Source organism: Gavia stellata, chromosome 19 (genome assembly GCF_030936135.1).
Source record: "Gavia stellata isolate bGavSte3 chromosome 19, bGavSte3.hap2, whole genome shotgun sequence".
Taxonomy (NCBI): Eukaryota; Metazoa; Chordata; class Aves; order Gaviiformes; family Gaviidae; genus Gavia; species Gavia stellata.
The window spans coordinates 1,979,114-1,992,894 of NC_082612.1; the positions used below are offsets into that span (position 1 = coordinate 1,979,114).

General features: G+C 46.0%; 1 protein-coding gene across 3 annotated transcripts in view; it reads right to left on the reverse strand.

Moving 5' to 3' along the window:
- The window catches only part of SLC4A4 (solute carrier family 4 member 4), a 163,053-nt gene that overhangs the window by 44,255 nt on the left and 105,017 nt on the right, over positions 1-13,781 (reverse strand). For all 3 annotated transcript variants that reach the window (XM_059826954.1, XM_059826955.1, XM_059826956.1), the window contains exons 7-10: positions 12,111-12,268; positions 3,077-3,164; positions 1,573-1,727; positions 991-1,104 (exon numbers count right to left, since the gene is read on the reverse strand). In XM_059826954.1, the coding sequence (XP_059682937.1) occupies positions 991-1,104; positions 1,573-1,727; positions 3,077-3,164; positions 12,111-12,268 (515 nt within the window). The remainder of the gene's footprint in view (positions 1-990; positions 1,105-1,572; positions 1,728-3,076; positions 3,165-12,110; positions 12,269-13,781) is intronic.

Genomic DNA, 13,781 nt, shown 5'->3' on the forward strand with positions numbered 1-13,781 from the left:
TTCAAACTGTTAACCGGAAAAAGAACTCCAAGTGAAAACGCAAGTGAATTCATCTTGAAGAACAAGAGAGCTCCACTTGCAGACATCTTCTTGTACAATCACAGACAAGGCAGTATTTAACTCTTATAAACTCCATGTGGCTGTGACACATGAGAAATGTTTCTGTTTTGCCTCTTGTTCCCTTGTATACAGTTCACCGCCACCGCCAGGACTGTTCAGACACTCTGCACGCAGAGAGGTTCACGGGAGATAGGCACACATTACTTTCTGACCCAGAATCAGGGCGTATCGATTGCCTCGTACACACCCACGTGTAATTTCAGACTTTCAAACTTTTCTCCTAGAATCTAGACATTCTACGAGAACTTAAAAAAATACAGGATGGGAGGGAGGGCACAATGCCACCACGAAAACCTGTGTATTGGCTCTGAAATGCTGAGCACACTGTTTTACGGCCACCTGAACCGCATTCCCACTCTAGTGGACTTTTACGTGGCATAGAAGCAGAGTAACAAAGCAGAGAGTAAGGCCTCGGGCTCTGTTCTCTCCTGTATTTCTATCCCGTAAAAGCCTTCATCTGTGCAATTCAACTACAACAGGAACGTCTGGAAAAGGGAATGTCTCTGCTTTTGGCGGAAGTACTTCCAGTAATCTGAATGGAAACTGGAGCGCTACCTGCCACGTTTTCATCCCTCTCAGTTCGGCTAACCTCACGGGCTTTCACTACCAACACCCACCTGGGCCTTCTTTCATTTCTGAGTGCCTCATTTCAGACACTTTGTAATTTGCTGAGCCTGGATGTTCAGAACCCTTCAAACAGCCTCAAGCTGGGCACTAAAAAAGCCCGACACATTTTGGGGTCACAGCTCGACCTACACAAGCAGTACGGCGGGACGGAAAGCAGAAGGGGCGAAAGGGTTCTGCAAGGGAAAGGTTGCCGCCTTGCTTCCATCGCACCAGGTGCATCGCACGGAGCGGCGCGTTCCTGACCTGCCAGTCCGCTGCAGCTCCTCACAGTCCCCGTGGCCCCCGCCGCCGTGTCCTCCGTCATGAGGCGTGTCTCCATTCATCTGTAGGTTTTCTCCACCCGAGTACATGTTTTTCCTAGGCAAGAAGGCAAGTCAAACTGAGGCTCGCTGCATTGCATGACGGCTCCGCAAAACATAATCCACACGCAGCTCCTCCCAGCAAGCGTTACACAGCCCTTCCTGAAGCCATGCTCTACGAAGGAGACTAGAAGGCTGACCTGCTGGCGGCCAGAGTCGAATGTAGCGTGTTAGAAAGACCAAGCAGAACCCCAAAGAGTCTGGATAACCCCTACGTATGTTATTATATGCCTACAACATCACCTTTAAGGGTACCGAATTGCAAGAACATCCTCCCTCCAGCTATTAAGAGAGACCTGAAAATATCTCTAATACCTTCTAAATATGGACAGACAGATGCAGGTCACTCCGCAGCTGCTCAATAAACCTGGTGTACCCAAAGCACCGGCTCTTCCCATCACCTTTTCAGAACTGACGCACACTGTCCTTTGTCACGGAGCTAAACCTGCCTGTCTCCTGCTATTACCTTTTATCTGAAGAAGGAAGGGACTTGGGGGGCTCTATCCTAATGGCTGGATCCCATTCCCCAGGGGGGAGCACAATGACTTCATCCAGAAACTCATCAATGCCAGCGATCAGGTCCTGCCGGTCCTTGGCTTTATAGGCAATGTCGTGGAACACCTGCAAGGGCAAGAGAGACTCCATGTAGAAAAGGTTTGCATTTTCTGTAGCCCAGACTCCAGAGGCAGCGACCGAGTTTTATTCTACAAAACCAACTTACCCATTGTCAAAAACCTCTCAGAAAGTATCAGGACACTTGGCACGAGGGTGGGTGAACCTCGGGAAAGCCCTTTCCTTTGGTTGGTCGTTTAATGATAGGGAATCTTTTCTTGCAGGCATATTTCTAATTTTCGGCAAAATATAGAATTCTAACCTTTGTAAAAATGTTACTAAAGCAATTATCCAAAAAAAAAAAAAAGTTTTCCTATAAATCAGGACTTTCAATTATACTTTGAGAAGAAACCTTTACAAAGCCACAAAAAAGGGGCAATCCTCTTTTCCTACTTACTTCAGTCTACCAAAAAATAGGTTAGTTTTCAACCCTGTGACATAGAAATGATGATAATATTTACTGAGAAATAATAACAAGAAACACAAACTAGTTTTACTGAAAGGCCTAGTATTACTGATGAAGAGCGCATGAGAGAAGAGAGGAAAAACAGCATTAATGCTGAATTGTACAGAAATCTTTTGGACTGCTTGGACTGAAGGTGGATCAGCACACGTGACAGACTTAGTAAGAACAGTCGGTGGTAGCAAGGAGGACTTTGGGGCTAAGGAAACCAGACCATTGCTCCAAGCAGTGGAATGACAGAAAACAGAAAAGCTGAGACCGGGCGAGCAGTAATTAAGGGAACCATACGAGAGCAAAACAACATAAGGAGAAAGCAAGAAACAAACGTCAAGTAAATCAGCCCCAGACGCGCAGAGCCCAAGGGACACTGGAAGAAAGGAGCTCTAAATGAATACTGAAAGCCCAGTCATCTCATTGAGATGTATGATTAGTGAGTAATTGCTAGCTACTCATGGATAATATATAAGCACTGCCCGAATGAAGAAGTGCTCTGGGATACAGTTCAACACGCAACTGTATGTCCTGGGTGTCACCATTTTTGCGGTAATTACCGGGAGTGCAGCTGCGGGTGACTGTGATCGTGGAATGTGACACAAGGCGCACACCGCGACAAGACTAATTCAAAGATTAATTCGTAGTCTATTTAAAAGAGTGATTGCTAGGAGGAAAATACACACAATGGACAAAAACTTCCTATAGTCATGCTTTTATAAAAACACGAAGCCAGATGAAATAATTACATGAACAGATGGAATTAGGAGGTGCCATTTGGATACTTCAGCTTTATGCGTATGCCCATTCCCGTCGACCACACTGGAGGAAAGGCCATCATCGTTAGCTAATGAAGTGAAACCTGGGAGCACCCGTTTCACGCAGGAGATGTCAAGACACCTACCTCATCCGACATCAGAGTGGCGATGGCTCGGCCGATCTCATGATAGGACTTCGCTTTGCCCTTCGGTCCCAGCAGAATGAAGAGAAATCTGACAAAACAAACAGATTGTTCCCATTTAGGACAGCAAAATAGATCGCTTATTACTTACACAATACCTAGACAGAAATTCAGCTTTAAAAAGTTTTGGCCCTTGTTAGAGATCCAGAGGCTGCCAGTGGCATCCAGCTAATTGGGAGTAGAGGTTGCACGCTGCAGCCCATCATGCCTACTCGGACAAGCGAGACGCTACCCAGAGGTTTTCTCCCAAAAAGCCTTAAAAGTAGCCTTGAGACCACTATGGCCAAATGCTAGCGCAGCCCTACGTGGAAGTCGCAACCATCCAGCAACCTAGACTTCGGGATGAGGTGAAGGAAGGATATCCTTCCAACGCCCAGTACCTGGAACTGCACCATGCATGATGGACGCAGCTCCAGCTGTGCACCACAGAAAGCCCATCCACCTCTGTGGTGATGTATTTGATCATATGTGACTGGCTCCTTGTAGCTGTTTGATCCTTGTATAAGATATCCGTGATAAACGTTTCCCTAGTGCTATTCCAGCACCATTTATGTGACAACAGCAGTGGTGTAACTGCTGCTAAATAGCCAGGAGGGGACAGAAGAAGATGTAAGGGCTGCTCACTCCGCACAGCTCCGAGGGCAGTGACACACCTGAGCACCCTCTGCGCACAGGACGGACCAAGCAAGGCCAGCACAGCAGCGGGCACAGAGCTAAGAGGGAAGATGCTATTAACTATCCACATTGCTCACCGTAAACTACATGGCTCCCCCGAGCTATCAGATAGCACTCCGCGTGCTTATTAATGCTCTGCTGGGGCCGAGGTCTCTGTTACGGTTCAGCACCCAGAGTAGCTGCCCATACGTGAAGCGAAACCATTAATCTAAAATAGGGCTTCAGCTCTAAATAATTAAGCCCAACTTGCATGCCCTAAATTTCCGCTCTGAGTATACAATACACACCTGAGACCTGTAAGCCCATCTGATGGCTTCACAGTCACAGCTTCATTCTTAAGCAGGCAACTTAAGGTGTAAACCTATTCCTGTGGCAGGCACCATCAGCGAGGGTGACTACATCTACAAAGTATTAGGATTTAATTTCCCACATGACCTCTTTGGGCAGCAACTATATCCAAGTCACTGCTAATGAGTTTGAGAAACACCATGATATGAAATCTTTGGAGATAGGAAATTACTGCTCTTTGTCTTTCCTGCCCTTGCTTTTGTCAGCGCTAACGTGCTATGACTCAGGACTCGCCTACATGGCGATATGTTCTAACGAGATTCCTTAAAGGAAAAGGGTATACGTGGAAAATGGATGCTTCTGCCAACAAAACTGCCTAGCAATTATGCCAGAATAATGGGAATGCTGGTGAAGGGTGGCCGCGTTTTCCACCCTCCTAACTGACACTCATTAGAAAAAGGTTTAAGAATGGCCTCAAGGTCAGATCTTCAAAGATACCTAGATCCTCCTGGCCTGGAATGAAAAATTTAAAACAAAAGAAACCACCATTCAAATAATACTTAATTCAGGAGAAACCTAGGCCTTACCTTAGACACTCCCAACTCCTAAACTAAGTTTCATATGCAAGGCCAAGGTATCAACGCTGAAATGGTAAAAGCTATTTCTACCTGTTGATATACTCTTACTTGACAGTTGATTCCATGCTGTAGACAGGTGCCAAGCTGGCAGCTACTTACTCACACAGCATCTATGGCCTTGGCTGTAGAAGCACAAGCTTCCTATAAATCCCCTGTTCAGATTTGTCCCAGAAAAAAAGATTTGGTTCATGGCTATGGCATGAAAATACATCTGCCTTCATGCTCACCGCTTTGCCTTGCCAACTGGCTTGTTAATAAAGCCCCGCTACTTCCGTTGGCCATCTCGCACAACAGCCAACGTTGGGTGGCCTGGGGGATTCCAATGGAGACCATCATGCTGGTCAGACAGTGTCGCTTCAAGCGTTCAGCCTGAGCCGGACTCTAACTAGTGACCTTGAGATAAAAGTCTCTCTCTCTTGCACATCAACTCATCCTTGCAATTAGCAACAAAAGAAGTCACATGGCAGGAGACCAACTTCTCCATTTCACCTAATTTAGTGAAGACTGGGAATTATTGGGGCAATTTTCAGCAAACTCCGCATCAGCATGCGTTTCAAACAGAAACACTAAGAGCTGCTCAAAACAACTTTAAAGCTTCCTGAATTAAGCCTTTTGCCAATTACAGCTATACCTTTCAATCAGTAATGGAAAACAGACACGCTATAACCTTTGCTCAGTTGTCTCATCTAAAACCTTTTGCATTACTTCCAGTGTGAATTTGAGTTACTTAGGACTTCCAGTCATAAGTTCCGATTGTCTTTCATAGCCAGATTCAAGAACCCTCGATGATTAAATTCCTTTAAATATCCTCCCCTATCGATCCCATCTCCCGTAGCCACCTGTGAGTTAGGCAAAGCCATTTCAGGCTTTTGTCCTCTTTTTAGTCACTTTGATGGCTCTTCTGTGAGCCTTCTCTGATGCATCAGTGTCTTCCTCAGGGAAATCATCCAAGAGCTGGCAGTTTTGTCAGTGCAAATATATAAATGAAATAACCTATGGCTACTCAGGAACTTTATGTGAGCCTGCTTTCCTGGGAAAATGAAGTTAGGATCATTGAGTGAGGGGACAGGACTTCAGGTACGGACAAGCATGGGAAGCCTTAGGAAACACGGTAGGGTAAGGGGGAGAGCAGGGATTACTTATAGAAAACTATACGTTTTCTCAAAAGTTGCTGACAAAATGTGAAACGCAACAGGGTTGAGAGGTGTGACACCTTACCGGAAGAAATACTTCTGCCCTTACAAGCACTGTATTAAGAATTATTTTAGCTTCCTAAATCAAGACATCATAAGGTACTAAGTCTAAAAGTATATTATATCCAAAAAATATTTTCTCTTAAAAAAAAAATAATCTAGAGTCCTATAAAAAAGGCATCCAGTTAGTAGGACAGGATCCACAAATACGTATGAATTGGCATTACTAACAGTAACACTTCCTAACCGAGTTCTTCATGAGGCTTTCAAGTGTTTTACTTAAGGTTCGCACGGAGGTGACTAAGCCATACACGCCTAGGTCATGTCCTTTGCTCTCCTCCCACCTCCTGGAACTTTCCCTGTCTTTCACTAGTTATTACAAAACAGCATTAAAGAGGAATTGTTCTTCAGCCAACTCTTTTAAAACTTTAGGACACAAATTATGCAAAGATACTAATTTTTAAAAAAGGTTCCTATCTTCAGAAGTTGCTGCTTGGCATTTGCCTGACTTTCCAGGGGAACTAGACATTTTCATAACCATCCTCTGAAATAATTACATCAGCTGGCTCTCTTCCAACGCGTAACAGAAGTACCTGAATGCTCCTGCATTTACTAAAATGTTCTTGAAAACAAGCAGTTTGTGACACTTTCTAAATTCTTTGTCCTGACTGATTCAGCTCAGAATTGCCTTCAGCATGTAGAACAAGACCTTTTAAAGTGCCAAATACTATAAACACAAAAATATTAATGCATTTTAGCGGTTTGGACTAGATTATGTTTGCATGCGTTTAACATCATTTAGTTATGAATACTTCCACCTAAGAAAGTCCTCACTTCCAGTTGTGACATACTCCTCCTCTTTATCTGTCAAGATGAAAGCCAGCCCAGAAGAATTCTCTGCTGTGCAGAACAGATGCTGAGCTCTCAAATGTCCGTTTCTGATACTTAACATTGCTAAGGGTGCTTCAGCGCAGAGAACGTGAGGTTTCACCTCGTATCATTCAGCTCAAAGTCCCTCTGAAGTGGTAACAAAATTCAGTGCTTCTCTCGAATGCTCTGGGCAACAGCTTACAGACAGGGCTGACAGCCCTCACGTCCAGGATACCCGCTCTTGAACTCTGTAGGACGGCACACTCCAAGCACTCAAAATCCTCTGCTTCCAAGCCGATAATGAGCCAGACCCTCAGCATTTTATTACTCTGTTTTACCTAAAGCACTACTCCTCCTGTTATTCTTGCACGCTTTACCCTTCTTATGAATGACCACCGACTACGTATGGTTCACCTTTTAATCACATGGACCACGCCACCAAACCCAACAAGAATAAATTCTCACAGATGCGTAATTCCAATTCGAAATGGACAGAATTTCCATCTGGTTTGCCCAAGGAGGCAACAAGGCTTTATGTGCTGCGCTTGTGAGAAATTTGGCTAAAAGTCCCTGTGAAATCACACGAAGCACACATATAGGAAGTGGGGAGCGAATACAACACAGACAGGCTCCAAAGTCAGTGTAGCACTAATATCTTCCATCCATTTGGGACATCCTGTAAGAAATTTGTAATGTCCATGAATATCAAGCTCCCATAGGGAGTAAGGGTTGTGGTGAAAACCGCCCCGGGGCCAAGCCTTACCATGGTCTCTTTGCAAGCTGACCAGCAGTGCAGGAGACAAGGTCCCTCACACACACAAAAATTTAAAAAAAAGAAAGAAAAAAAAAAAAAGAAAGAGGAAGAGCAACTAAAACAAGATTTGAGTTCAGCCTGCTCATCCATGCCCATTTCTCACATCCGGAGAAAGCAAGAGCAGCAACTCCGTAAGGGTTAAACTCACCTTCACAAAGGAAGCTCAGTGAGGTCCTGGAGAAAATGTTTTTATTTTCCAGGGGTGGGGGGAAGCAGTCCTTCTGCGGTTGGACACCATGTGAGATGCCTGCAAGGCATCCAGCATTCCCAAGAGAGATACACGTTGATGGACTCGAGGGCTGAAAGAACAACCTCTTGATGCACTTTTCCAGCAGAACCTGAGGCTTGGAGCGCTGATTCAAGGAGCACAACTTGAGATTGCAGTCATGAAAGGAGATGGTGAACTGTCTGGTCCATCTTCTATTTTACACAAGTAAAAGTGTAAAAGTTTTGGGCAACGTGCCAACATTGCAGGCTTCTCACATGATGTCCAACACATGACACAGACAGACCTTTGTCCTTTGCTGCCAAAGCTCCGGTTTCCCAGAGCAAGTCCTTCCGCTGGAAAGGCTGCTAAAGGACACAGCCCTGAAAACCATTTCAGTGCTACAATTAATGAACAAGACGCACGTTTCATCCTCACCCACGAAGAAGAAAAGATGCCTTTGCAGTTAAAAGCTTAAGTTAGGAGGCAAGGGAGGAGAACCTGACTCCTGGTTCTGCCACATGCTTCCCAAGTGACCTTTGGGCAAGTTACTTCATTTCATTTGAGACTTGTAGACACAGGCAATTTCCCAGCACTACATATTAGACTATGCAAGTCTGTACAGCTTATCTCCAAAAAAATCTTTCCCTTGCTCATTCTTCATCTTTTTTCCCCATCAACATTACATTACTGCAGCAGACCTGAACACATAATTGCACATTTCTTTGATGAAAATAAAAAGCTACAGCTACTGCGCTGTCCAGAGGAGAAGCAGCCATACCCAAGCCATGGTGCAAGCACAGTACCTAAGCGCTTGCCAAAATGAGGAGTTCACAGCACTGGGGAATTAAATTCAACGCGAGAAAAACCAAAGTCCTTAAAGGTTTTTTCAATCTGATCTGTAAAAAGAAAACACAACACAGTGAAAGGCTGGGATCTCTCTATACCAATTTCAGATCCTTGATTTTTATTACTAGGGCTGTATGAAAACACCCTGCTGAGAAACTTTTCCTGGAGAGTTCATCAGAAATTGCTGGTTTCTTTTAAGTAAAAATTTACTTTTAAGTAAAGGAAATACTTAAAATACTTAGCAAGGAAGCGTGACGGAAAAAATACATAGAAAATGTATGTATCCAAGGAAGAGTCATTTCTACACAGGAAACCTTTATTTCTGCTAAGCTTCCCAAATTCTGTAACTTACAAGGAAAATCCAAGCCAAAGAATGTGTGGAGGAAAAAAATAATAAAAAAATCAGCAGAAGTAACCCATTTAACTGGAAGTCTACATGTCGAATACTGTCTACCTTATGCACACAATAATCCTTTTTCTTTCTACGGTACTAGGTCAACATGAATAAACCAAAACTGGGCAGGGACTACAGGTATCATTTCACTTCTGCATGGCTTGGTGTCATATTTGCTACCACATCACAAGACTGTGGCGGTACCTTACACGTCCAGCTAACGGATGCAGCCGATGCACTGATTGGCAGCTAGTCTAACGAGAGCTATCGCTGCCCCCTCCTCGCAAACCCTGCCAGGTCAGTGCTTTGAAAAGCAAAACATCAAGATGGCTTCACGCATTTCAGCAACCTGCGTGACACCACTATACGGATGGGAAGGCTTTCTCCCTTCTCCCAGCCCCTCGGGAGGGCCTTCCCCACCCCTCCGCCACTCATCCAACAAGCCCTGCGACCACCACCTCTTTAGGGCAAGGCGCTTCGCTGGCTCCTGGGAAGTAGTCGGTGTAGCTGTAGTTGCTGAAGAGCATGAGATTTCTTACCTAACAGCACACCAGAACCAAGAACTGAATTGCTGTGCAAAGGCACCTCCAGCAGCGCATGTCACCGCCTGCCACCGCGGGAATAGATGGCCATGCGAAGGCCACCTCCCCTCCGCATTACAGAGCAGCACGCCCGCAGCCCTGTGCCGAAACCGCGGTGTTTAACCCCCCACCTGCCCCCCACAAAAACCAACCTGCTGCTTTATAAAGAGACAGGCAGATGCAGGTCAGGCTGCAGTTACTCGATAGACCCGGGTCACCACACTCCTGCAGCAACCCAGAGCGCTGAAAGGTTAGCTCGTGTTTGTTTAGAAACCCCAGGTGGTTTTGCACTGCCGAGCTTCGATGGCGCGGTTTTGACAATTTTACCAGGACCTTGATAATTTAACAGAATAAAAGGAGAAGCCCCGAGGGGCACGCCAAAGGCTCCAGCTCCAGCATCTTGCGGAGCCTGCAGGCTCTTAATGCACGTCCACAACGGGAACGCCTGCCTCGCGGGACGGCCAAGACTCAGCGCTGACCGAGGAGGTGCTCCATCATAGCTCGTCTGGGCCCTGATGGGATTTCCTTGATTGAATTTCACAGGATGCAGCCATTGCAAATGGCTCTTCTTTACTCGCAAAAGCCATCTAATGAGCCTCCCTGCTTTGATTAGGGCTAGCATTTGGTTTGGAGGACGGCAAATGGATAATACTATTTCCTGGAAAAAATGTTGGCATGGAAGGACATATTGTCTTGATTAATGCTATTGAGTAATGAGGTCGTGCAGCAATCCTAGATCTAACTTCCTGGCTTCCACTACCAAAACAAACACTACCTATTTTTCCATCTGCTGAAAAGCATTCCGAGATCTGTTTAAAAAAAGTAAGTGGGATTAGACTTGGAAGCTGAAACACTGAAGAATACAGAGCTCAGCAACGCTAGGGGACGAAGGATAACCTTTTCTAAAGTTAAGACACTTTTATGTGCCCATACTCCTACCAGAATACCCAGTGTGTGCAAACAGTTGTTGACGTGGTTATTGTAAGGAGCCACTTAATGAAACTCCACAAAACAGGAACACCGCTGCATTACTAGAAGGCAATTAAACAAATAGCAAAACTAGATCACCTTTTTCCTTTGTTTTGTACATGGAAATAAGGTACAGATTACAATAACCATGTAACTTTCATTCCAGACAACGGCTGTGACTCATTCCAGTATTAGCAATGCACCAGCCACGTGCTTTTGTCACGGTACTGTGTCTCTTCTCGCAAAATATCATTTGATATAGCTTCAAACCCTCTAGGCGTTATTCCAATCACAACCTTCGCTCTGTATTGAAAGCCCTTGAAACCGTTCACATAAAATATGTATTTGCACATTAGCGATGTGAAAGGTGCAGTCTGAACTCCTCCGTAATTACAAGCAAAATGCAAAGCGAACCCTTTGTAAGCTGATACCGAAAGCACGCCAGAGCCCAGGTGCGCAGCGGTGCCGAGGAACAAGGCGCCGCAGAGAGCGGCGCGGAGCTGCAAGGGGCTGTTGCAAAGCAGCTGCAGGCTGTCCACCTGCAGCCTCTCTCGTCGTCCTCGCCGAAACACCGCGGCGCTCCGCTCTTAGTGCGCTGCGATACCTTTTAATGCTAACCGGGTTTACAGTTCTTACCTCGGTGGGGCGTTTGTGTGTGTAAGAAGCCAAGAGATACTACTACGTAATGCTCACGTACAGCAGATGTTCTGGACATCTATAGTGATAGTTCTTACCCGACTCCGTTACGTGATAAACAATATACAATTGTATACCTAAGGGTAATACTGCCAAGAATTTAAACAGAACTTCAGCTTTGCTATTCTGGTGGATATACACGCTCCCTGTACAGACTGTTACGCATATTCAAGCGGTGAATTCAAATATTTAAGAACGTAAGATATATTCGTATTTGTGAGACTCAGCTTAATTTGCAACATGTGCCACAATAAATAAAATATTTATATGATATTTTTCTCTGACCCATTATGAATTACAAAGCAACATACAGCGTGACCACCCCGGATAGAATTGTATGCCCCAGTTTACCTGACTCTCTTCTTTTTCGCCCCAGCAGGGCCAGAATTGCACCCTTCATCTAATGTGAGTTTTTAAGAGGAAAAATAGGTACTGCAAAAACACGCAGAAGGAATCTGAGGTATGTACAGCGGGTGCTGGGGGGAAATCGTAAGGGGCAGGAAAAAAGCCCCAGCAGTTAAGTTTCACATTGCGAGTGCCCTTTACTGCTAAGTTGGTAAGTTAGGGTGTTCGTGGAATATTTGGGTATTTTCCAGCTTATATCTGACAACCAAATTCAGGACCTGAAAACGACAAAGCAGCTACAGCCAGTTTTGTTACTTTAGACCAACAATCCCGACCGTTATGCACGTCCCGTGATGGAAAGCAACGGAAAATGTCCTCTTTTGGCCTGGTGTTTTTATTCTACAAGGTGGACATGCCGGCTCCAATTCTCGTCCCCTGCCTGGGGGCTGAATTCTCTTACCGGGTGGGTACGGGGACTTCAGTCAGAGCACCCAACATGACCGCCTGCTGCAGCCGGACGAAGGCAATGAAGGGACTCTCCAGGAAGTCTACCTCCCCCACCAGCACGTTGGAGGCCTCAGCATCACGGGGCAATTTCTTCATGAATTTATTCTTCAGCTGCATCGGTGAAAAAGGAAGGAAAAGAAAATTAAGTCTTGTCAGGCATGCAAACAGGAACGTGCAATAAAATTTACCCAGTTTTCACCCACATTTCCTCCTTGGTCAGAATCTATCTTTGGCCAATATGTATCATCCCCACAGAGTCCACTGAGATACAAGTGCTAAGATCAGCCCCAGAAGAACAATGCTGATGCCGGCGCTTGGAGCCAAGACGATGCTGAGAAGATTACACCTCTTGGAGGTGCTGTTTCTATTTACAGACCTGAGATGGTATTATTTTGGGGAGAAAAAGCACTGAGGAAGAGGAGTAGGTCTGGGCAGGGTTTCGGGAAGCAGCAGCGCACCGCCTCGCTGCCTGGCATCCGCATGACGGCGAAGGGCAGGCAGTTCTTATGAGTGAAAGTGCAACTCCGTGATCTGCGGTCGCTGCTACAGAAACGACTGGCCCGAGGGAAATGAACCCTGAAGGATGGACGCCAGGTGCCGGGCACCTGCATTTCGCTGTGAACATGTCTTTTCAAGTTCCAACTGAAAGACTACGCTTAGCGCAGGCTTTTCGGAGCACGTCTCCTACACCTGTGGCTTCTGCCTTCATCTAAAATTTGCTTGCGGTTGTTCGAAGCCGTTGTTCCCATTGCCCGTGCAGGCCAGCACACGAGGACTCACCGGGCAAAAGTAGCAGGCGTGCTGGTTTTGAAACTACGCTAATGGTCTCAATAACCGTCTAGGTGAGAGACTGGCTTGTTGCTACTTCCCACCATCACCGCTCGAGCCCTCAGCCCTCCGCAGGCTGCTGCCCTGCGAGCACAGAGCGGCACGTGGCCGAAGGGCGACAAAGGAACATCTGCCATCATTAGAGACCTTCTGTCCAGGAGAAACCCCCTTCTCAGTCCTTCTACAGAAGGATGCTGGATGGCTCCTGCGTCCCTCACCTCGCAAAGATCTGAAGGAAGAGCAAGCCCTGGGAAGAAGCGAAGCGAGAAGGGGCATCGATGAAGAAGAGAGAACTCAGAGAGGGTTTCCAAGGAAAATAAAAGCACCAGGCCTGGACGGAGACGCCAAGGTGGGAGATGAGGAAGAGGGTGATTGTGAGCAGCTCACCTGGCCTCTGCGTGGGCTCTGAGCCAGGAAGGGTTGGGTGGCGCAGGGAACCCCCTCCGGACGCTCACGGTGGGAATCTGTGTTAACTGTTCCCCTCCTGACGAGACTCCTAGCACCCGGCTAGCCCGGGATGAATACCAAGCAAGAGGGGTGTGTACATATAAAAATATATAAATATATCTATCTATTAAAAAAACCCCAACTATTTCTTTGAAGTACAATCATATCTACCCTTAATGAATTTCCGTAACTCATACAACAGCAACACAACTACGGATGCGGAAGTTGAGGGTAAGGGCACGTTTTCCAAAAGGATCAATAAGGAGGCAGGCAGCAGTAATTGCCTGTCTCCATCCTTTACTCTGATAGCAGACAGAAACTCCCTCCTCCACCCCAGCCACGTAACTGC